The sequence below is a fragment of the Aquila chrysaetos genome, chromosome Z (assembly GCF_900496995.4).
Source record: "Aquila chrysaetos chrysaetos chromosome Z, bAquChr1.4, whole genome shotgun sequence".
Lineage (NCBI taxonomy): Eukaryota > Metazoa > Chordata > Aves > Accipitriformes > Accipitridae > Aquila > Aquila chrysaetos.
The window spans coordinates 6,353,409-6,377,835 of NC_044030.1; the positions used below are offsets into that span (position 1 = coordinate 6,353,409).

Genomic DNA, 24,427 nt, shown 5'->3' on the forward strand with positions numbered 1-24,427 from the left:
CATACTAAGCAGCTATGAGACAGAGAGTCTCTAACTCACAGTTACACTCAGCACAGCCTAAACTTAAGCACTGAAAAGAGTTTCTGAGAGACAAAGCTGTTTGTGCAGTGCTATACATAGGAGTCACAGCAGAAGCAGGCATCAAAGCTGATTTCGGTAATTTCTCCTGGCTGCTGGGTGACCACGCTGATGTGCTGTGTGACATCCTCAGAGGAACAAGGGTGCTTCAGCTGCCGTCAAGGACCACTCAAAGTGCAGTAAGATATATTTTGCTGGACTGCTTTAGTCAAGACTTCAGTTTAGATTTGTTTTGTGGATTTCTAGCAGAAGCAGGGATTGCGTCTCATAGCAAAAAGTAAATGAACAAGTGGAGCCAATACAAACCCTCTTAAGGTTTGTAGTAGCAGAAGTTATAGCTCATAAATGTAAAGCCTGACCTCTAGCCACTCTCTGCAAGAACCATGTTCCCTTACAAATTCAGTAAAGCATGTAAATTTTTTATCTTTTTCAAGAGATCAACCTTTTACCGGTGGCAGCCCTCCACTGAATTCATTTAAGAATGACTTTTATGTGGCTGCCTGCTTACTGTACAAACAATAGTCATCCAGTTTACGAATGATATATCAAAACAGCTGGAGTTAAATAATTCTCAGTCCTCTAGCGGCATCAAAACCAGATTCAGAAATGAAAAGTTAATGCATTAATCTCACTGTAGCCCTTTTCCAATATAGATAGGTTTGAGAGTAAATAGAAAATTCTGTCTAGCTGCTTTAGTCTATTACATTTTTTTTTTATGTCTTCCATTTCTGGAACCACAATTTAGAGTAAGTCCTTGCCAGAATTACTAGGAATTGTTTTGCTCAAAGAACTGTGAAAGCTACTGAAGTGAATTCATTTCAGTGGTCTCCTAACAGTTTCAAGGTCATAATTTCTTAGAACTGCAGGCAGCCAAGGCTCAGCAGAACAATTTCAATCTTACTGAAAGAAGAGTATAATTATACATAACGACAGACTAATTTACTCTAATTCCAGGTGCTCTGTCTTAGGCAGAAAAACACTTTGAGAGGTCTGGCTTCTCTAACAAATCCTGGTGCTAGAGAATAGAGTCAGTACTAAAGGGAGGGCTACTGTCTCTCAGCACCAGATGATCATGAAAACTAATTCTTTCTTAGAACAAACTTCAGCAAAATATTTAATATAAGCTCCTCTAGGCTCATAAATAGTTTTACTTAGCAGGACCCATGGTCAGGTCTTATTGAAAACCATGATCAATGCTTGTGGAGTTGCCCATCAATAAATTAGGCATTAATTTTCATAGCCTTGTGTTCCTGCCTTACTTGTGTTTTGCACATCTCTGTGTTGTAAATTCCCTTCCCTTCATAGAGTATTGATGGGGGGGGGGGGAAGAGATCACAGCTACTGTTTATTAGAATGACTTATTCATTAAGCTGTTATTAATAGTAGCATCAAGCTGTTGTTTTTAAAAACAGATAACTGTTCACACAACACAGTCCTTTACTCATGAAATTCGCTCATACACTCAAACGTGCATATAGCAGGCTCTGACTTCTTGCATGTGGTCCATATCATACATTGTTGATGCTGATGTATGTTGGTGGCTGTGTGCCAATTCAGCAAATTCTTGGTGTTCTGAGTTTGTCAGTTCTTGCAGAGGGATGCTGTCTCCAGAACTTAACCAACCTTGTGATACTCATAGCATCTTCTGAGCATGTAATTTTCCTCTTTTTGGCATGTTGTTCACTAGTAACTATTTCTCTATCCTAACAGTACCTATAGGTACCACTCACACAAACTCACACACAAGGGGACTTTGTAAGATCTGCATTTAATACTACATTCCCCTCCCCTTGTTCATCTTCAGCACTATCTATTTCTATGTCACTCAATAGGAAGAAAATTTTTTAAATCCCTTGATTTTCAGAAAAGAAAAATATCCCAGTATTAATCAAAACAAAATCACCTTTGCCCTCAAATAATTGACCTATGCTGCTTTTACCAATACTGCATGAATCCTGGCCCAAGACAAGGTGCATGTAGACCTTTGCATGCAAATCCATTTGTGGTTTTGCCTCCACTGCACTAGATATTTAATATTTCCTTTGAGGGTTTGATCTTTCTTGAAAGAAGAGGTAGATGAGGGGCATGGTACGGGATGCAGACTGAAGAGTAAAATATTGTGCCCTCAGAAAAGTCAACAGAGAATAACTTTCATGTGGATTCTTTCAGTTTTCAGATGCAAATCCACACTCATCCTCATTATTTCACTGCTCCTGTTTCATTGAGCTAGACGAAATAAGAAGTAACTGCAAACTTATACCAAGATAGGTTTAAACATATAGAGTTATCAGATAGCATTTATCAGAGATGGTTATATCCAAAGCATCTCAAACATTTTCACCTAAGATGCTCCACTGAGCATAACCATTAAGTATGACTACATTAGCTCTCACTAACTCTAAGAGGTCGTAAAAATGGGAAGGGACATTGAATCCTTTTGCAGGGACATTGCAAAGCAAACTTAAAGAAGATACAGTGTAGTGGAGATGTCCCGGTGAGTCATGAGCATTATTATAAACACACTTCTATGAGGGATGACTATCTGCAGACACAAAGTTTTGTACTAGTTTGATGATTCTGTCCTTTGCACTCTAGGTTATAGCTCGCATATCAAAATAAACAGGCATTATCTTCTGTCATTGCAGCAGGGTGCCATAGGAGCTGGGAAGCAACTGGGTCTGCTGTTGTTCTCTGTGACACAGCTCTAAGACATTGTTCTGTCACCCGTGTGCATCATGTTCATCTCTTCTGTTCTCATTGCTCTTCTCACTTTCTTCCGTTACCTTTAACAACTGTCTTCCTCCTCCCTTTGGGGCAGCGGAGAAGGAAGGCGAGTGTAAAATCCCATTAATGCATGCACGCACGCACAGACACACAAGCAGACGCATCTGTTGTTTCATAATTCAATAATAATACTCGGAAAAGATAGAACTATTTTTGATGGATTGGACCAGCACTGAAAAACAGTTTTGACAACCCATGTTTTTGTGTCAGGAACCACCTTCAGATTCCTCAGATGAAACATTCCTGCTGACAGCCTTTGTGATCCTGGAGTGATACTTCAAAATTGAATAATAAGCCAAGTCCTTCTCTAAAGCAACAGATGAATCTCTCTCATTTGTGCTATCAATTGCTCTTTCATACTCCAAGGAAAAATTGTTTTGTTGTTGTTTTGAACTAGGTAGTTCATTCTACAAACAAGGCTGTGCAATTTGCGTTTGTCCACTGAGAATCAGTTCTGAAAGGTTGGGGTTTCTTCAAAAATTAACTCTCTTTTCTGTTTATTTTTTAATTGAATATGAAACATGTCAGTATTTCAAATTTTAAATAAAGTAGTTACTACACTAAAGAGCATATTATTATCTGTCTCTGGTAATTTGCATTTGCTCCTGGTGTTAAACCCCCCACAAAGGGCCTGGTCTTACCCTACTGATTTGAATCCATAATAATTCCACTTAATTCTGTGTGTTAAACCTATGGGAGAAACAGAAAGTAGAATCTCACCAAAAGGTCTTTGCTAACAATATCAAAGAAACTAAAAAAGAATCAGGTCTTTAAATCTGGGTAAACATGCTGTGGAGGAAATGGACTTTTAAGAAAAAGAGAACCAGCTTTGATACCTAGCTCAAATAAAGTGAAAAACAAAATAAAAACTTTGAAGGTGTTTTAAGTGGTCACACAGTGCTCTGGCTCTATCAAGAGACACCAGCTGAGTAGGGTCGTGGTCCCAGCAGGAAAGCCTTCATGACTTACATGTGTGCTTTAAGAAACACAGCTGGTGACTCAGCAAATGATTACCTGATAGGAACCCGCTCGGTGGCAAGAGATGTGAGTGTCAGGTGGAAAACCTCTGTCTTCCCAATAATACATAAAGTCAAGGTTCTGTGCATTCACGGTGATGATGCACTCCTTGCAAAACCAGGTATGTTAGATCCTGGGCACAGTCTCACTCAATGAGTTACGGTATGTTAAAATATTATTGGCTATTTAACTGAGTCCAGTCAGCTACTGAACTGAGTAGGATCCCCAAATCTGTGAAGTGAAAACTTTGGGACAACTGCATATATGCAGGTTTTTGACATCTGGGGCAGGAAGGAAATAGAAAAACAGCTTCTTTTTATGTTCCGATCTCCATCTTTCACCTTTTCTTCAACCATCAAACATTACTCCACCCAGCCATACATCTGCCCTTACTGACCTCTTAGCAGCCCTCTCGCTCTCAGCCACTTGACTTGCCTTTCTTCTTATTATTTTTTAAAATCTTAAAACCTTGCAGCTCATCTGCCTCCCTTGGTTTCCAGTACTGTTGTTACAGCGCTGCTATGAAAGGGTAACTCTCCTGTTGTCAGCTTGCTTCTTCCCTCTTCTGGACCTAAATGTACTTTCCGTGTTCCCAGTGTACAATAGCAAGGCAGAGAAACACAGAGTCAATTTTTTTATTTTTTTTTTTCATGAACACCCAACAGAGAAAGGAGAGGGCCAAGATCTCTCTTTTGCTATAATCAAAATAATTCAATGATGTAGGTCATCCACCTGTTTTAAACAAATAAGCCATTAACTCTCAATTTCTCCTAAGCGATTATCTCCTACTATTCTTCCTCCTTCACAGTTGTTTTTCTGTAGTCTTCACTCTGTCAGTGGGTGTTGGGGCCTTCTAATTTTTTGGCTAGATGTCAAGTAATTCAAAAGTGTAGAAGAGCTCAGTGCTTGTTAACATTTTACTTCAGCAGTGGCTTTAAGAAAAATTAATGTTTCCTCAGTAGGCAAACACATGGTTGATGTGACATGGCATAAAAGCATGAGAAAATCAAACTGAATAGGGGAAACAATAGCAACCTGCTGGACAGGAAAAACCAAGATAAGAAGAGACAAAAGTAATCTTTTCTGTTTGTTTGCCTTCATAAATTTATGCCAGGATAAAATATGTTGAATTCTCTATCTTGTTTTTGATTCTTCCAAGGTAGTGTGGAAATAAAGTGCCTTGAATTGGCTATTTTTCCTTTGTCTGTTTGCAAGTTCCTCCAACAATAGACTTGATTAAAGCCTTTTCTTCAAGAATTGCTAGTTTTCTTTTCCATAACGGAAAACCTAAACTGCTTACAGAGATAAATAGGTAGTGACACAGATCTTATTTTGCTATTCCAGGTTGCTCTGAACCCCTGGGGATGAAATCAGGACATATACAGGACTACCAAATTACTGCCTCCAGTGTTTTTCGTACACTCAACATGGACATGTTCGCTTGGGAGCCCAGGAAAGCCCGCCTGGACAAGCAAGGCAAAGTTAATGCCTGGACCTCTGGCCACAATGACCAGTCACAGTGGTTGCAGGTAAAGTTTCACATATATTTTCCCAAATGTTTGTCTTCTTTGGGTTTCAGGTATGGAGACGGTTGACTGGTTTAGGATTATATTCATATTCAGTTTCTGAGTGTAACCATCCTAACTCTGCCACATGTAGATGATGAAGCTATGGAAGCCCACACAGATCTTCATGTCTTTGGTACCTCAGTTGCAGAAAACCCTGCTCAGGGAAACCTTCACCTCCACAAGCCAAACCTTACAAGTTGTCCAGCAGCCATGGATTTTCCTTTGTTAATGGACTCAAATAGTAGTTACAGATCTGTTTTACTGGCTTCTCATTTGCTGAGAGAGATGATTCCCCCCCCCCCCCCCCCCCCACTTCTGTCCTTCCAAAGCTCCCCAGAAAAGCATATTTACTTCAGCTGTGTGCACGTTAGCAAATCCGGCTCATAGAAATTATCTTTGTCGAATTGAGACTGCTCAAAATTACCTTCTGACACTGCACTGAAGCTAGCAAGACTGATTCAGCACATGAATTCATTATAAAGCTGTGCACAGGGGTTGTTTTCAGCCTGGGAGTGATTTATACAAGTCAGTAGCACGCTAATGTGAAAGATTGCAATAAATCACCAGTATGGAAGCCTATTTGACCAGTCGCTGACACATTTACATTTTTTGAACTGTTGAAAATAGCAGTGTTTTGAGTCAGCTGCCAGTTTACAGTGCAGTTCTCGGTGGGAAGCCTCAATAGCACTAGACATGGCTACTAACACCCTGCAATATTTTCACATATAAATTATGACATATTAGCTTTTTTACCTACAGTTGCTAAGCAGTTTGATTACTATCTTTTCTCCAAGTTTACACACGTACAGAAAGGAAGGAGCAGTTGCCTTGTCTATTTAACTTTTAAATAACTGAAGATCCTGCGATTTGCTGAAGGTTTTTTAGAGCAGCTTGTTGAACAGCAGTTAGTAACTTCTGGAGAGGAGGAAAATTTTATTGCTGTGTTTTACAATGGAGAAGCAGAAGAAAATGTTTCTCCACGTAAAAGAGAGGCAGTTGTATCATATTTAGCCCCATCAGTGATACCAAGAAACCAAGGGTGTGGCAGAGACTCCACAAAAATATCCTGTGGTGTGTTATTCCTCCTGTGGGTGACAGAGTATTTTTAATTAACTACAGATGGCAAGGGGTTGCAGAGTTAATTCTTATATTCTAAAATTTTCCATTCTGTTCTAAATCTTGCTATATTTGAATGTACCTGAACCTGCAAATTTAATCTGACCACTTGCACAGTCTCTGCAAGTCCTTGAAGTATCACGTGTACTTTTTTATATCTAGTCAAAAAGAAAGTGTGAAGAAATATTCATCTTTTAGTTCATCACATGTCTGTGATATGAGTAACTTTACGGGAATATGACCAATTTACCCTTTCCTGAAACTCATTTTACTTACGATATTTCTCCAAAAGAGATTCATAACATTTCTTGTGTGAAAAAAAAAAAAGGAGGCATTAAAACCATTTGTTTTTTCAGTGCTTAAGTTGGTCATATACCTCTACTGATTATTCTGAATTCAGTCCGTGAGTAGAGATGGACTCACATGCTTCAAGTCTAGGTAACAATTCTGTAAGAAAGACATGCGTGTCATTTAAATTCGTCCATTCATTGTTGTTGTCTTTGCTGGCAGTTCTCTGTTTTTTCCTTAAAAAGCAGAGTATTATATTGTAACCTTTTAACACACTGACTGCAATTTTATTGTCATGCTGCTTTCACAGAGTTTAGTCAAAACACATTTGTAAGAAAAAGCATGTGAAAGCAAACTTACCTGTATGCCTCTTTCCCTCAGCAACTGCATAGTACAAGGAATGGTCCCAACAGTGATTCCATGGTATCCTAAAATGGGCTTAAAGACACAGATTTCTGGATTTTGCTAAAGTAACTGGCCTACCAATATGATATTTCACAGTGTTAGCTTTCCATGCCCTTTGAATTTTCTCCACATGCCTTATTTGCTTTACCTTTTATAATTTTCACTAGAATGCCTATAAAATTGGGTAAAAGCCTGCCAAATACCTTTAAAAATTATTGTTGTAGTTTGTGGTATGTGGATGACTTGAACAGATCTGTTCTGACTTACAGTTATTTTGGGGGATCCTTGCCCAAATGCTATTGCTATCAACTGTTCCTCTGTTTAAAAGCTTGTGTGCTAACATACATCTCAGAGCACCTGCTGTGATAATGGTTGCTGGGAAGTGGTGTTTGCATCATGCGTAAATGCTGCTTGCTACTTATGGGCGGTTCACAGCACTCTTGGGTGGACTCTAGAGATAAATGCTTCTCCATCGTGAGCTGGGGTTGTTTTACTAGGTTTTCTCTCAAAAAGGAAAATTCTGAATCTTCTGTGGAATTAAAAATGCAGCCATTAACAAGTATGCTCTTTGTTTTAAAGAGTTCTGGATTGCTACATCCACAATTTATCTCCAGATGCAGGAATATGAAGTATTATGTGGCTCCACGGACAGCCTGTGCATTTTTGGGTTCAAGAAGAATACTCAACTTATTGGTGCTGCAATTGTTGAAAATCTGTTGTGATGTAGACTCGACTCACTTATGAACTACAGGTTCCCCACACAGCACTTCTTTACACTAAACAACATTATTAGCAATGGAAGAAAGTATTTTTGTGACATGGAGGAAAAGTTAATGAGATTAGATGACCAAAATTGTACTTTTCCATCTCAGTCAATCTGGGTCTTAATTCCCCCACATGCTTGCTGAAGGGCACTCTTGCCATTCCTTTAAAGATGATGCTGCAGAAGCCATGTCAGTTACCTGGCCTAATTCATTGCACAGGAGCTTCCCTTAACTTAGGTAACCTGCCTGATTAGTGTCTCTGTACTTATCACAGTTCAAATCTATGCAGCTTGGTGATACAGAGCAACGTTGCTGTTCAGGTTTGGTACCGAATGTAATGTAAGTAATCAGTTCCAGCAACTCTCTCTGCTCCTGAATACTTTCTTGAGGGATTCCCTTCCTTTTGGACACACTTTGAAATTGTCTGCAGCCCAGAAAACCAGCTGTATCCTGGGCTGCATTACAAGAAGTGTGACCAGCAGGTCGAGGGAGGGAATTCTGCCCCTCTACCCCACTCTGGTGAGACCCCACCTGCAGTACTGTGTCCAGCTCTGGGGCCCCCAACATAAGAAGGACATGGACCTGTTGGAGCAGGTCCAGAGGAGGGCCATAAAAATGGTCAGGGGGCTGGAGCACCTCTCCTATGAAGAGAGGCTGAGAGAGTTGGGGTTGTTCAGCCTGGAGAAGACAAGAGAAGGCTCCGGGGACACCTTATGGCAGCCTTCCTGTACCTAAAGGGGGCCTGCAAGAAAGCCAGAGAGGGACTTTTTACAAGGATATGTAGGGATAGGACAAGGGGTAATGGCTTTGAACTGAAAGAGGGGAGATTTAGATGAGATGTAAGCAAGTTCTTCACTGTGAGGGTGGTGAGACACTGGAACAGGCTGCCCAGAGAGGTTGTAGATGCCCCATCCCTGGAAGTGTTCGAGGCCAGTTTGGATGGGGTTTTGAGCAACCTGGTCTAGTGGAAGGTGGCCCTGCCCATGGCAGGGGCTTTGGAACTAGATGATCTTTAATGTCCCTTCCAACGCAAACCCTTCTGTGATTCTATAATTCTATGAATAGAATTAAAGATCAGGGGGAGGTAGTGAAGTGACATTAAAGAAAAAAAAGTCACAGTTTGCTTCCCATGATTGTGTATAACCTTAGCATAAAATAAGTGAGGTAAAGCATATCAAGTTAATTACTGACAAAGAAAAGCCTAAACTTCACTTTTCTTCAAGGCAGCCCCTTTCCCTTATTACTTTGATTTGGTTGTCAGCATCATCTGCTACCATGAACCAGTTCACAAGCTTCTCCCGGGATCTCTTGCTGAACCACCGTGACCAGGCTACTTTGCCAGTTTTGGGAGTGCTTCTGCTGCTCCTGGACACAATCCAGGACTGTCGTTCAAGATGGTCACCCCACTCCCCATTTCTTCAGTTATTTGATGTTAAAAGAAGTGTTAAAGAACTTCTGCTGTATGCTCAGAATGAGGTACTGTGGCTATAAATATTATTGAAAATTATTCCTACTGACCTTTCAGATGCTTGGTGACTGCTCTTTTAAATAGATTTTTGCCATTCTGTGTCTCATTTTCCTAGCTGAGACTATCATTCAAAAGAATTAACATTGTCCTCAAAAATCCATTCCCACTCTACTGTTACAAATTATGAGATCACGACAGTGGCTTAAACTCTCTTTTCTCTATTTACTGTTAGTTAAGTTTCAGAGTTTTAAAATATTTCCTTATTTCTGCTAGATCAACAGATGCCATACCGTCATTGTATTGATTTCCCACTCTCTCTCACTGCCTAATAAGAACAGCAACACGATCTGCTTTAATGCCTTTGCCCATTTGTCCTTTGCCTGGTGCTTCAGCAAGTAATTTCTCTGATGCTGTTTCTCTGATCTACCGTCCTCTGCAATATTCCTTGGAGCTGAAGCATCTCATTTCATTTGGTGTTTCCAAATAGCTGGAGGTTTCTTCTCCCTCCTCAACCATCTCCTTTGCATAAACTGTTTTGTATGTTATCCTAGTCCTAACTTTATAATCATACATGTGTTGGTAGTATTTTATCTTTAAAATGGTGATATCATGGGTTTTTTGAAGGCCTGTCTCTCTACAGAGCACAGCTGGGTGAAAAGGGTGCCTGTCTCGGAGCCTGCTGAGGTTCCTTTTATATCTCCATATTATCTTCAGGTCACCAGCAACACTGCAGTAGCTTTATGTTTCTAGTTGTAATTGAAACTTTAAAGCAGTTTACTTGCTGCAAAAATGACTTTCATCTTGCTTAACTTGTTGCTTAACTTGTATTTTGCTGCAAAGCTAGCGGAAGGTTCTGCAGCTTGATGTGCTTGAATGATAAACCTGATACAGTTTGTCCACAGTTATTTTATATATCTACCATTGAGCTCAGAAGAGAATCATCCTTCCCTTAAATAGTAGAATGGAGCAACAAGCAATGTCTTATTCTAATGTTTCTCTTGCTGATTGTATGTGATGGAATCAGCTAAGCACTATTAGGGAAAAAACAGTTGCTGATAAAGAGAGCAGATTGTTTGAATACTGGCAGAGCAACTGCCATATATATACCTACACATTTTTAAAATGTGATGATTGCCAGTAGTATAATACATTTGGGTTGGGTATTTTCCTGCCAGCCTAATCTCCAGTATTAGACAATATTACTGTGATTTTTCACCAACACCGTTAGAAAACAATTGTCTCAGTGCTGCAATTTGCTTATTCTTTCAGTTTAATACATGACCATCTTTTTTACATCACAAAGTCTCTTGTTTGAAAACAAAGACAAAATTGTATTCCAAATAATTACTCACTTTTTGTTATATATATGCAAAAACATCTCTATCTACAAAGTCTCATGCCATCATAGGATCTGCATATATTAATTTTCTAGCATTTATTTACAGTGTTTAAGCTTCTAAGTGATCAAATGAGAGAGTTGTTATTTAAAGGCTAAACCAGACTCCGCTTCTACTCAGTTTTTCTTCTAGAGTACTCTTACAGAAAGTAGACTTTGTGCTACATTTCTCCAGTATTTACAAAACTTGACAGTGGTATGTGTTGTGCTCTGCACCACCAACACAAGTCAACTGAAATTGTCTAAGTACTAAGATAAATGAGGATTAAAAGAAGACAGAGGGTAATCATGACTAATGCTATGTCAGCTACAGCAGCCTCGTGCAGAGGACAGCTAACATGAGCCTAGAAAGACAAAGCAGACCTTTTTTTGCATTTCACCAAGTTATTGGCTATATAACCTGATGCAAACAGACTAAACTACAGCAATTTTTAATTTTACAGATGCTATCTATAAAAAATACATACACAATTTATAGATACTTTAAAATATCTACTTCTAATTAGTTGCTTAGGCTCCTTCTATAGTTAATGGAAAGAGGACAGCACTATCAGGGAATAATTCATCCTACCCTAAATAAGTGTCTAAGTTTCCTGTTATGAATCACCCTGGAGATATGCCTTTACTCTGTTAGCCACAGAGAGAGAGAGACAATTAGCTTAAACGAGAAGATGAATTTTTGAATGACGAAAGTTACGTGAGGTGAATCCTTCCCTTTTTTAATATGGGAAGAGAACATTATTTGTCATCTCATATTGGTTAGCTGAGCTTATTTTCATGTTGGTGTTCATTCTGTTACTAAAAAAACTGAATATTGCTTCCTCTTTCTCATGTGGTATTTGCTTCTCGCTATTATTACACCTGCCTCTTTCTCCCCTTTTTTGTTGTATTACCTGTTTATTTGTAATGAATTCTGCAGAGGCTTACTAGGTAGGAAATCACTATAATGTAGCATTTCCTAAATGCTGAAAACCACTCATAAGGAGAAAATTGTATGGATCGTTTAATTACCTTTTGAATTGTGTTGTTAGCAAAGCAAGCATTAATACCAATACTGGTTAAAGTAGCCAAATAAGTGGTTTCTGTCTGGCCACCAGCTTAAATATTTTAACAGCCATACTCTGCAAAAAAAGAAAATGCTTAACATCTTAATAAATAAGGACTTGAAAGACCCAGAATTGGAATAGGATAAAATGTTAGTTTAAAACCATTCTAGTAATTAACATAATGAGGAAATTACATGACTTCTAGAAGGCTTGGACTGCTAAGCAGTGTGTTGTGACTGGTCTTTGAAAGATACAGTATTCTATGGGATTTGTAAGCTTACTTATAACACATTATAAACAAAGAGCATGTATCTTTCTCTGCAGTTTCAATAAACCACAGCCATCAGCAATAGATTAGGAAAGGAACCAACAAAAAGTTCAGCAACAGGTACAGCAACAAAAGTTCTCTCTCATTCTTCAGATGCAAAGTTGGTAGTGTTTTTTAAATATAATTTCTCACAAGCAGAAAAGTGAGTTCTCAGATTTCAGATGGCAAAAGACAAGTTGTGCGAACATCAACCTTTCTTTGTGCCGTGCTTTTTATTGGGATACTGAAAGATATTTACAGTCAATATTGGTAATTTTACCTTTCCAACTCAAAGTCATCTTTTTGTTTTCTTGTGGTTCTTTGCAAGGCAGCTGTCATTTCTGCTTGAAGGACTTCACTTGGACACTCAGCTTTGACATCTCCTTGGTCTTATGTTTACCTTGATGGGGAGCTTCACAGGGTAATATTCTGCTCAAACAGTCTGATAGTTCACAGAATGCAGCAACATAACAAGACAGGTTGTGATTAAATTATTAATATGGATCCTTCCTTTCCTATACTTGGCCAGAAACTCACTATATAGAGATTTCCCTATAAAAAGCAGCCAGTGGTAGAATAAGGTAGTTATGGACAAATAGTTCCGAGTGATGTAGTCAAAGACAAAAGCAGGTAAAGAGAGATACCCACTCCTAAATTGCACACTGTTGTATTTACCTACTTTGGACTGCCTAGGCTAGAATGCCAAACAGGTCGCATTACTGACTTCTTCACTTGCCCATAAGCCACAGACTGAAGTTTGCAACTAGATGATCACTATTTGCCTTTAGGACAGTCTGTAGCTTCAGATGAACAGCAAGCTTTTCTTCTTTCTTTTTTTTTTTTTTTTTTAAATGCTGATCTCTTCATATGTTCCCAATGCTTTTTTAACACTACTAACAAACACATAGCTTAGAGAAATGTTATTAAGAGGTATGCCTTTATTTCCTAGTCACAGTTACCTGTCAGCAAATATTTGATGGCCATTCCAGAGGTCACTCTCTAACCCAGTTTTTCCCCCAAATCATTTCAAGTTAAATGCATTATTCACATTGATAATGTTACTAAATTGTGCATTTCAGCATTGCCCTTCGTAAATTGCTTTTGACTTTGCAAAGCTTTCTTCTGCAATTCATTTTATCGAAATGTTTATAGTGGTAATTGAATTTAAGCCTTGAAATTAAATAAGGCAGCATAAAATCTTGGTTTATTTTGCCTTTTCAATGCTGTATTTAGGCTGTATTTTATCATTTAGGTAGTGAAGTCTAGAGCCTTGGTAGAATCATTGATTTTACTCTGGCCAAATAGAAAGAGATTGTTAGAAGGACAGGCAGAGTACAGAAGCTCTTTGTTGCAAGGTGTGCAGGAAATAGGCAACAAATAGATACAGCATGATTATTTCCTGTGATAAAAACTTGTATGATGACAGCTTCATAAACAGGTACAAAGGAAAGAGACTGTCTGAACTGTAAATTAGCTATGGGTAGGATTTTATAGGAGAAAAATGTTTCATTGCACAAAGTCCTACTCTGTTCAGTGAATTATATTCCCTACTCTCTCAGTTAAGTCTTCAGTAAAAAATGAGGGGTTAACTTAGTGTTCCATAGCCTATCTTTGAAATGTAACAAATTCATCATCACTAACAAAAATTACCTGAGAAGTTTCCATAAACAGTTGAATCATGTCTAGCTCTAAAGCATTGCAAGCAAGTACTGTCAGTTCCCTTACTGACTTGTAGTTTTTCTCTGTGTATCACTCCCCTGCAGATGAAAGTTAAATTGAATAATGACCCATCTCCTATTACAATAACAGGTTTTGATCTTGCTTTAAAAAATCTGGGAGTCTAAGTGAAAACTCCCTGACTTGATTGTTCTGAATTTTTATGTACATAGGACTTGAGTCTGAAGTAATTTTTGTTACTGTGCATTTACAGTGGAAATTTTGCTCTTGCTTGATGTCAATAGCAGCACCTTCTGAAAATGGCATGCATTAAATTTTAACAGAAAGATGTTAGCTTTTCATTGGTTTAAATTCCTGCCTGTTTTACCTAGCTATCCTTTCCAGCGATTTGAAATAAAGTTCTGTCTCTATTTCTGAATCAAAACTGTATTTTCCTTGCCCTGTCTTAAAATAACAAAATGGCTACAAAATTGGCTAGGTAGGAAAACAGAAAGACAGGGTGCAAATGTGTTTCTTATTCATGCCTTCTTCTTCCATGGCAGTGTTTCAAATTAGCATCCACTTTTTCCTAATAAAACTGTTCATTGTTTTTGTAGCTACGTCTGAATTAGTTTTAGACTCAAGCACAATTGGACACAGTTGTTGCCCCACAATACTTTCAGTCTCGGCAAGACAAAAGGATGACAAAGAAAATACAGATGACGGAGAGAAATGAAGCAACCTTGACAAGGTCAAGTGTCTTTAAGTAGCAAAAAATACCTGATGTACAAACAGATGAGACAAAAGCCAATGCAGGATGAAAGCAAAAGAATAGAGTAGAACTGAGTCTAGTTCTGTTTTCTGATAGCTTGATGCTTTATTAACTGGACTGTGCTGTTTTTATTAGCCTTGTGTGTTTGTTCCCAAATGTTACTTCTTGACTAAGCAAGACACTTATATTTTCTTCATGTATCTGTCAAGATCTTATGAGTAAAATATACAAAGCTCTTGGAAAGCTATTCTTCACTGAACAGGCCTCTTAATTTTGTATTTGTATGATTTTAGTCTTTATGCCACTATAAAAACTCAGTGAAGCTGTATTATGAGATTCGGGTTGACTTCAGAACATGTTTGTTCAAAATCTGCTATTAATTTTCTTATTCTGTTCTGTACATAAAGTAGATGATAGAAACAGATCGGTTCCTGGCTTGGCAAATGGTGAACAGAGATAGTCTCTTTTTTGCTAAGTAAATAATGAATTTGAGACACAAACACAAACAAGTAGTGGTCGCAAAGGAACCGCAAATTATTCTAAATTAGCAGGCAGCAAGCTACCTTGCAGCCTTCTTCAGAGGAGGGGAATACATGCTTAACCAGGCTGTTAACCATTGTTAACCATTTACCTAGCAGTAACGAGAAAACTGAAACAGTCCTATCTCAGCATGTTAAAGCATCACATAAAGTAGATACAGACATTTCTCTTACTGTTTCTGAATCTTATCCTATTCATTGGTTTCATCATGTATTTTTCCCTAATAACATCCCACTCATAGTTTAGTGTTGGTCTCAGCAGAGTACTTAATAGCTTGGCTTTTTTGGTACTTAATAGCTTGGCTTTTTTGGTTTTGGTTTCCATGTTAACTCAGGTGTGTCTATATAGCAATGTATTGTGCAAGATCCTCTTTCCACTCTGCTTGATAACATTCATCCTGCTTGATCCTCAAGTAATGCAAGAGCAGTTTCCCTGTCAGAAAACATGACATAAGAGAAAAATCTTAGAAGAAAAGGTGAGAAAGAGAGAAAGAGAATTTAAAAGGTAAATCACAGTAGACACAAAAATACTGCAACTAAACATTTCTTCAATTATCTGGGTCTTGTTCAAGAGCACCTTGAGACTTGTAATATAGAGTGTCAAACAGGCTTTCATTGGAATTTCCTCACTGATTTGGGGCTTTTGTCTGTGTGTACATCTACTCACAGGAGCTGACACTTACTCAACAGGCATAAAGATAGGAATAGAGGCAAATTTTCTCAGAATGGAGCTATGTTTTTTAAGATATAATTCATCTTTGACATTGGAACAGAGCTGAGAAGATATGTGAGTTGACAGTGCTTGTACTCACATTTGATAATTTTCTCTAAAATAAGTCATATAATAGGTTATTTTAAAGGAATGCATGCTTTAACACTTAGTCCTTGGGATTACAAAAACTTCCTGCCTAATTATGTCCTATACATAACCAAGTCTTAATTGCTTTTGTTGTTGGAGTGATCTTCTTAGAAGCTGCATGTTTAATTAACCACAAGATATATTAATCCTATTTCAACCCAGCCTTTCTTTGTTGCATAATTAAGCAGAAAAATATTTTCACAATTAGAAGTTAATTCTATATATAGCTAGTTAAAGGAAAACACCTCTGTAGAAAAAACAGATCTGTTATTTCTAATGGCAAAAGTAAAAATATTTAGACCCATTTTAATGGGTCATCATTGTTAAGAGGTAATGAGAGTTATAACACACCAATACTGTTTTCAGCTAAGAAGTATTAAGAAAAAACATATCAGAATGTTTTTTAAAGACCTTCCTGCAGATGGTTAATGATCTCCCTTTGGCAACATCAGAAATACTACAAAGGCTTGATACAGTATTTATAAATATAGGAACAGACCCTCACTGCATATTCCTTTATCTGAATTTATTTTTATTGACTTGACTTTGAGATGTTCTTCAGTTTGTCTTATTTATACTTCAGTTACATTGAACGCAAACACTGCCGCTGTATACCAAATATACAAATATTGTGGATTCAGATTTGTGTTTTGCTACATAATGCTGAGCAACCTGAACTTTTAGAAACCTCAACAGCACGCTGGAGGAGTAGTGAAGACTTGCTTTTTTTAAGAGGTACCAGACAGCTTCAGTTGATGTTGTTTCATGGAGCCAAAGAATAAAAGTAAGAGATTTTTAGAGGGTGGTCTATGGACTCACTAGCTAACTTACATGGCAGTGTTGAGACTATAAAACTCACTGATTAGCTGAATTCACAAAGCATAGATGCCACCGAACTCCATAAGGGCCTCAGAGCACAGGAGTCACGCCACTGAGAGCAGCCCACGTCCTCCACAGAAGAAAGCCATATTGTTTTCAGTGTCTCTTATTGACACTCAGCTTGTGAAAGTTCTTCATCCACTTCAACAGGATCTCTGGAAGTACCATCATTTTCTTCCGTACATAAATATGTGTTGCATGCTAATACATGTACAAAGAATGGGGTGAACTGCAAAGAATGTGGACATCACAACAGTGATGGATTGCACCTTAGGAGAATGTGAGCCAAATCCAAATGAGCTAATGGGAGTGACAGTCTGACCATCAGTGGAGAGGTGCTTGCTGACTAACAAACGAATGGTACGTTCACTTTGCTCCTTAGACAAGCTTGTCTGTTCCCTGCCCACAGATCTGTCTCCACTGGGAGGACTGCTTTACTCCAAATAAACCTCAGAGCAGCTTTAAAACAGCTGTCAGTTTAGTTATTAGTGGTTGAACGTTTTTCACAGCATCTGCCACCAAACCATTTATTCTTTTCACTTCCCCCAAATGTACACTGATATAAATTGCAGGACCACAGTAGGATTTGCTTTGTACTCCAAAATACATCAGAGAGGTTGTTTTTATTTGAGAGAAGCTTAGAAGTCTTGTTTTCCACGGTTCACAGCAATAATTCATAGTCCTAGAAAGTCTTTTGATATTAAAAATTAAATCTCTCTTTTATGAGAATTTAAGAGTTATTCGGGGGTTATTATCAGAGAGATTTAACATGGTTCCTGTTATTTTCTTTATTCCCCATCCTACTGTATGTAATTTTGTGTTGCTAAGGCAATCTGACTCTCTCTATATAAGCAAAATTTTTTTTTTTAATTCTAAGATAATTTTCCCTTTAAAATATACATCATAAATAAAACACAAGAGAATGAAGGAAGGGTCTTTTGAGAATTTTGCATGTCTAAGTCACTTTATATCTGTGCAGATGCACATAGGGAGGGTGCAATCTTTCTCATTTTTCCGCTATAATTTTTTTACATTTTCTAATTGCATTCTGCTCTTCTGGTAAAATGTCATAAAATGTTACCTGGTTTTAGTTCTAATGAAACAATAATGACACCCACTAACGGAGCAAGAGAGGATAGGTATTGAAGGACCGCAGTGTTGTATTTTTTGACCCTCTTAAAAGTCAAACTTCAAATGGAATAATAGCATTCTCAGAAAAAATGGAGCAATTGGAAATAAATGTTGTCGTTTTGAGTAACATCTAGCTCCATGATTTAAAAAGGTCTGTCATCTATTACAGAAGCTCACTTGGAAGGTGGAAATTGTGGCTAATCAATTTACATTGCAGTCCTCCCACATTGCATGAGCCTTTCCATTTCATTTTGACTGAAGAAAGAACTGAATTCTGGGAATTAGATTTTATTTCTTGCATTAAAAGATATAAGCAAGTTAAACTTTAATGTACAAGAAAATAAATGAAAACATTAAAATTAATTATTCAAATTTAATCTGTTCTTCAGTTTTACAGAGAACTGTAAATCTCATTTTAACATTGCACTTAAGCCATTTAGGCAATGTGGTCTTTAAAACTGGAATACAGACTCTATGGGAAGCTTTCTAGACAATTTGATAATCTGTCACTTTGCATTGTATCACCCCATTATTTCACAGATTAAAAGGAAATGCGTAAAAAGAAACTCAATGCTATGACTCTAAAAAGGCGTTGTTTGTAAAATACAGATCTATTCACTGAACTGCACTTGATTTTAATCATTGTGTAGCAGGGATAAAAACAAAGGCAGAGAGTTCTGTTGTTTTGTTATATTAATTAGTTTATCACACCAGCTTTAGGAGCACTGCCATAGGAGCTATTTGGGAGGATTTTTACAGCTCAGGAACTGCCACTAACTAACCTATCACAGTACAGTAAAATTTTATTTTTTTTTACAGAAAGGTTAATATCCAAGATAAACAATGCCTACTTGAAGCAAAAGAAGCCAGCTAGTGTATGTTCAGATATGGGTGGCAGCATGCTGATCTTCAGTCAGTTAGATTTAAGGATTGGTGTTGTGATGTTTCAAAAATAAGTGTCAGAAGTCTGATCCAGAATGTAGCAAAGTCAGTGTAAATGCTGGTATTTATTTCTATATAGTTTTGCCACAGTACATAGGATAATGACTGGGAATAAATAGTGTCGTGCACTGCAACCGCTAGTCATACACCTCTACCTTACTAGAGCAGTCGCTCCTTTTCAGTGCAGGGTTCGTTGTCCATACCATCCTGTAAATGATTTCTAGCTCAGTTGCCTAAAGCACTTGACAGACATTTATCAATTTGGTTTTGGGTTGCGGGTTTTTTTTAAGTTTGAGCTGAATCTTCTAAGTTCTCTGCATGTAACATAACAGAAAAAGTCAGAGAGGAGTATGGAGAAAGCGGGTTGGGAATGCAATATGCAGTATTTTTCACAATATAAGAATTCAATTGGGTCACATGAGACTAGCAGGTGGCAGGTTTATACAAACAAAAGGAAATATATCTGCCTTAAGAGCTAGCATTGAGCTTGCTGTAGTAGTGGTAGTCCATACTACTAGCCACCTGTAGACTCTGTGAACTGAGGATTTAGGTATTTCATGCCTTCCACACCCCTTTTTCTTCTCTGTACTGCCGATAAGTGGATAATAAGATACTGCCTGTTGTGCCTGGATAAGTGAAGTATGTGTGACAAGAACTAGAGGACATCAACAGTGAGAGGCAGCTTTTAGCAGGTAGTTTTACATAGTGCATGATAGACCAGAGAAACTCTGAGAGATGATTTTGTGGCTGTAAGAAGCTGATTTGAATTCAAGGGGAGACTGGACATGAATTCATCCAGTTTTTACAGAAGAAATCCATTAGAAATTACTAAATAGAAAAAACACATAAGGCTCAAGAAATTCCCTTATCTGAAAATTAATGGAGACTGCAGGTGTATTAGGCCAACATATATGTATATATTTTGCCTTTTTTATCTACTTTTTTGGGTAGTAATGTGCCCTCAGTTTGCACCAGTACAACTTGTCCTCTTCTGTTGGTCTTCTACAAAGTCATTTACCATACAAGCAAGGGTACCACAGTCAAGGAAAGAGAAAAATAAACCGAACATGAAGGTTGGGACAGCATAATGATATTTCATTAAAATGGTATTCTTTCTTTTTTATTGTTTTTTTCCAGATTTCTGTGCAATTCTATTGTTAGGAGAACTGTTTTCAAAAATTCCTGTTTCATTTAGCTGGAAGTAAATGCTCAATGCTTCAGGCCAAACACAGGGCACATATTTCTGTAGTCTGACAATCAAAATAGTTTTCTCCACTGAGCTTGCATAATCTGATTGACTCAAGAATAATGTCAAAATACTAATTTATGGATGCTACTTTAATTTTATAGAACTTTCAGGTTTATTTCTGCAGAATCATATCCTGCAACTGTTGCTCCAGTTTACAATAGGACTCTTCCTGTTTTATAATTCTGTAAAAACATCATCTCAGTATGATTCCTTACTGTGCCAAGGTGTCTGTATTTTTCCTAAATCTATATAGCCAAATCTAAGCAAGTCAAGGGCACTCTATCTCTCTAGTCTCTCTTAAAGGGAGGCCAAGAGCAATTACTGCTTTCCTGAGATGCCTATCTAGGAGATACAGAACATCCCTCTGAAGGAGGCTGTTATCTCCATTGACTCTCCATTCACTCTGCTGAGTTGACATGGGTAGCTTTGGTTAGGAGTTACCTTTCAGGAAAAAAGAAGCTAGTCAAGATTAAGTCTTTCCCAGCTTGTCATTCAGTATTTTTATTTGAAAGTCATTTAAATATATTTATCCAACTGATTTTATTTCAGTATTATTGGGGTAATAACCTGAAATATATTCCTACACAATAATTGCAATGCTAAGAATGGTATTATGCCAGCATGCTGTCCCCTGAAATTAACATATGCCTTTTCCAGTTAGCCCTCAGGAAATGGAGAAAACCTTGGGGGCTGGCAATCAGGTAAACCTGATTGTGTGGACAGATAGTATGAAGTATTTGGAATTTGTTTTTAGCAGATCTGCTGGTTTCATCCATATCACTGAACTGAAAAGGTCCCTCAGGCACTGTCAGGTGGACAAGGAGGACTGCATTAGAAAAGGGTGATAAGTACCTGAGGTCTGCCAAGAGGCTTCCCTATATCTTGTAAGTCCTCTATGTGTATGTCTTCCTCTTTCGATTTTTGTATATTTCATCTCAAGCACTGTGCTGTATTTCACATTATATGGCTGAAATACCTTCACCAGAGAATGAATTACCTTCCTAAGCAATTAAGCAAGTAGCCAGGAGAACAACACATTTTATGTTATTACCTAATTGTTTCATTATCAATATTTCTAAACTCTTAAATTACCATTATGTGTGATAGTGTCAAGCAATCTTCACAATATTGTTTCTCTTATTAAGTAAATTGCACAGAGGAGTTTACACTTCATAAAGGAATAGAAAAGCTATTGTATAAATGGACAAAAGATGGTTTTCCACAGAAGAATTTTGAGGTGTTACTAATGGTCAGTGAAATTTTAAAGGTACTAACAGTAGCTTTGATTTGTATAAATGACAGTATTTTTCAGCCTGGTTAAATAAATGACTGGAGAATAGGCAAGATGCTGATAGTGAGCTACGTACAAAAGCTTAATGTACTGCAGCACTCAGATATGTTTGTGGCACATTGATGAGTAAATAATCAAGGCATAGAACATAATTAGCTATGTCCACTATAAATGTTAGCAGGGGAAAAAAAACAGAGATTTAAAATCTGATTATGCAAGTCTGCATAACTTTCTTAGTATCAAAACACCATTATTAAATGCACCTGCTTTAATAGTACTTGTAAAATGTCATTTTCAGAACACACTATATAAGTAAGAATGACATGCAGAATTTAGTTTTGGATTACAAATATCACAGGAAACACAGCTGAGTGAATTTAGAACCGTGAGCACTGTAACAGGTACTTAAGAGTAACTTCATGCAACAAGAGCTTCAATTTTTTTGTGAGAACTCATAGGAATCTCTTGCTTATACAGAAGCTGAAAGATTTTTCACTCTGCTGTGTTTCACTCTGATCGAAGTGAAAGCACTTTGTATTAGCTGAAGCTCACAGTAACAAAAATATGTGATTTAGGCTAAGATGTTACGAGGAAACACTGAATGCTTGACACTCCATTGTAACAACATAAGCTGCTGTAGTAGTTATGGGGAAACCTTATAGGGAGCAGAAGAGGCAGTAGGAAATTGGCATGGAAATAAGAGCTCAACAAAGAACAAGCAGGTGTTTATATATTGTCTGTTCTTGTCATCACTTGAGGAGGAGGAAATATCGCCTTCAAGACATACTTTTTTCTAGATGTTTGGTGTATTTTTTCCCTGGGGTGAAGGGTTTAATTTGTACAGTGGATCAATGGAAATTGCATGGATGCTGCAAATTAATATTTGAAGACCTGTTTAGATACCTTCCTTTATAGTTTAATCTTTTTGTTGTATTTATTTTGCATTAACCTGTGTACAGGTTTCCAAATTAGTACATATTTGTGCAAATATCCATTTTCAAAGATTTCAGCAAATGTAGGAATATTTATAAAACCTTTCATAATAACATTATCAATGCATTTGCATTTTATTTTTACTGAGTTTTATACACACTTAACAATTATTACGTGTCCATCCCATATACTGAATAATGTCTAGCAGTGATTCAGCTTTCTTTTGTTTGAGTATATGTGCTCACACATCTCACAACAAACAAGTTCCATGTGCTCTCCAGAGTATTTTAGGCAACCCTGTCTTTCTGAGAGCACCTGAGTCTGAAGAGGCTGTTGGCTGGAAATTTAGATTCATGCAGAATGACCTGGTGAGGTGCTTGGAGCTCTCAGCAAAATTTGAGTTACCTACTTTTTGCCAGCTTTGCAGACTGAAGTCTTTCCTAATTCTGGTCACAACCCCTCGGCGAGAAAATTTGCCTGCCTGTTTCCCTGGCTAGAGAATTGAGTTACCAGGGTCTGAATTTCCTTTCAGAAGCTCCGAGTGACTGTGGCTGCTGCTGGCTTCATCTGGGAATTAGGAACATGTTGCAAGACCTGGTGAGCTGTTCTTGATTAGCTGCATCACAAGGGGTGAAGTGGTGACTGTTGTTTTTGCAGAATACATCTAAAGCCTTACATGATGTTCAAATTCATTGATCTGATGATCAGGTTAGATTGGATATTACATTGCAGTCACGCACTGGTCACACTGCCAGAATAAAAATTAATCAGAATTACCCATCTGAGGGTGGGGAATATGTTGTCACTAATGGTGTCTGTGTTTCTTTTCAAATTCATGGGAAGATTTTGCTCCATAGCTGTAATCCACACCTTTGCACTTCTATCTACCATGCCAAAACTGTGGGATTTAGCAGGCGGATAAGGGTATCCTGAGTTGCATATTGATTTTATAATGTAAGTATGTCACTTCCAAAATAAAAAAGGGCAGAATCTTTTTAACATTTTACCAATGAAAAGTAACACCGGTGCCAGACTCATGTTAAAAGTTAAGTCAGTCTTACTACAGAAAAATCCAATACAGCCTACCTACCTTGAAAAATAATTCATATTAAGATAACTAGGTTGCCTTGAAACAGCAGCAGCCCGAGTCATGTTGCCAACATCCCGCTATAATTTTCCTGTGGATGTTTCATGCCCTTAAAATACACAAATGTTTGCATTTACATATCTTTACCACCTGTCCTCTTGCCTCCTGTCCTTTCATCCATCTCAGTCACACCGACATTTACTGCAGGCTCCTAATCGTCGTCTTTGTCAAAGCCTGCACGAGCGGCTGTGCTGGAAGCCATGAAAGGAGGTTGGCCATCTGCCGCCTCCTCTCCATATGCCTCCGCAAGTGGATGGCAACCCGATGCAGAGGCCACCACCTTGCTGCTGAACATCTTTTTTCCAAGCAGGTATCTGAAGTCTCTGTAGCATCGATGTTCTTCTACCGCAGCGCTTCCCAAGTCCATCCATGATGAATCGTGAAGATCACGGACGCCTACTTATTGAAAGCAGGGGGTAGATATTTCATTTTACTGATAAGAGCTGCTGTATTATTTTGGGGAGGTACAATGTGTAGGGCATGGTAGTTTGGAAGCAGTGCTCAAGGCATCCATGGCAGTGGGGTCATTTATCACTAATTGGTATGTATCACTGCAGCTAGCCAAACAGTCTGCAAGGTTTCAGCTCTTTTTGCATTTATACAGTCACAAAGCAGCCAGATGCCAAGATTTCAAATCAGCCATGCTGCATACACTGTAAATATTCCACACTAATATGCATCTAACGCTCATACATCAAAAGAGGAGCAAAATTATGAAACTAAAGAACTCTGAGCGTTCACTAGTTCAACACAGGTAACTTGGGGAAAAAGATTTGATTCTGAGACAATCAG

General features: G+C 37.9%; 1 protein-coding gene across 1 annotated transcript in view; it reads left to right on the forward strand.

The window, feature by feature from the left end:
- The window catches only part of EDIL3 (EGF like repeats and discoidin domains 3), a 260,774-nt gene that overhangs the window by 203,528 nt on the left and 32,819 nt on the right, over positions 1 to 24,427 (forward strand). Inside the window, exon 9 of the mRNA XM_030004450.1 lies at positions 5,224 to 5,408. Within this exon, the coding sequence (XP_029860310.1) occupies positions 5,224 to 5,408 (185 nt within the window). The remainder of the gene's footprint in view (positions 1 to 5,223; positions 5,409 to 24,427) is intronic.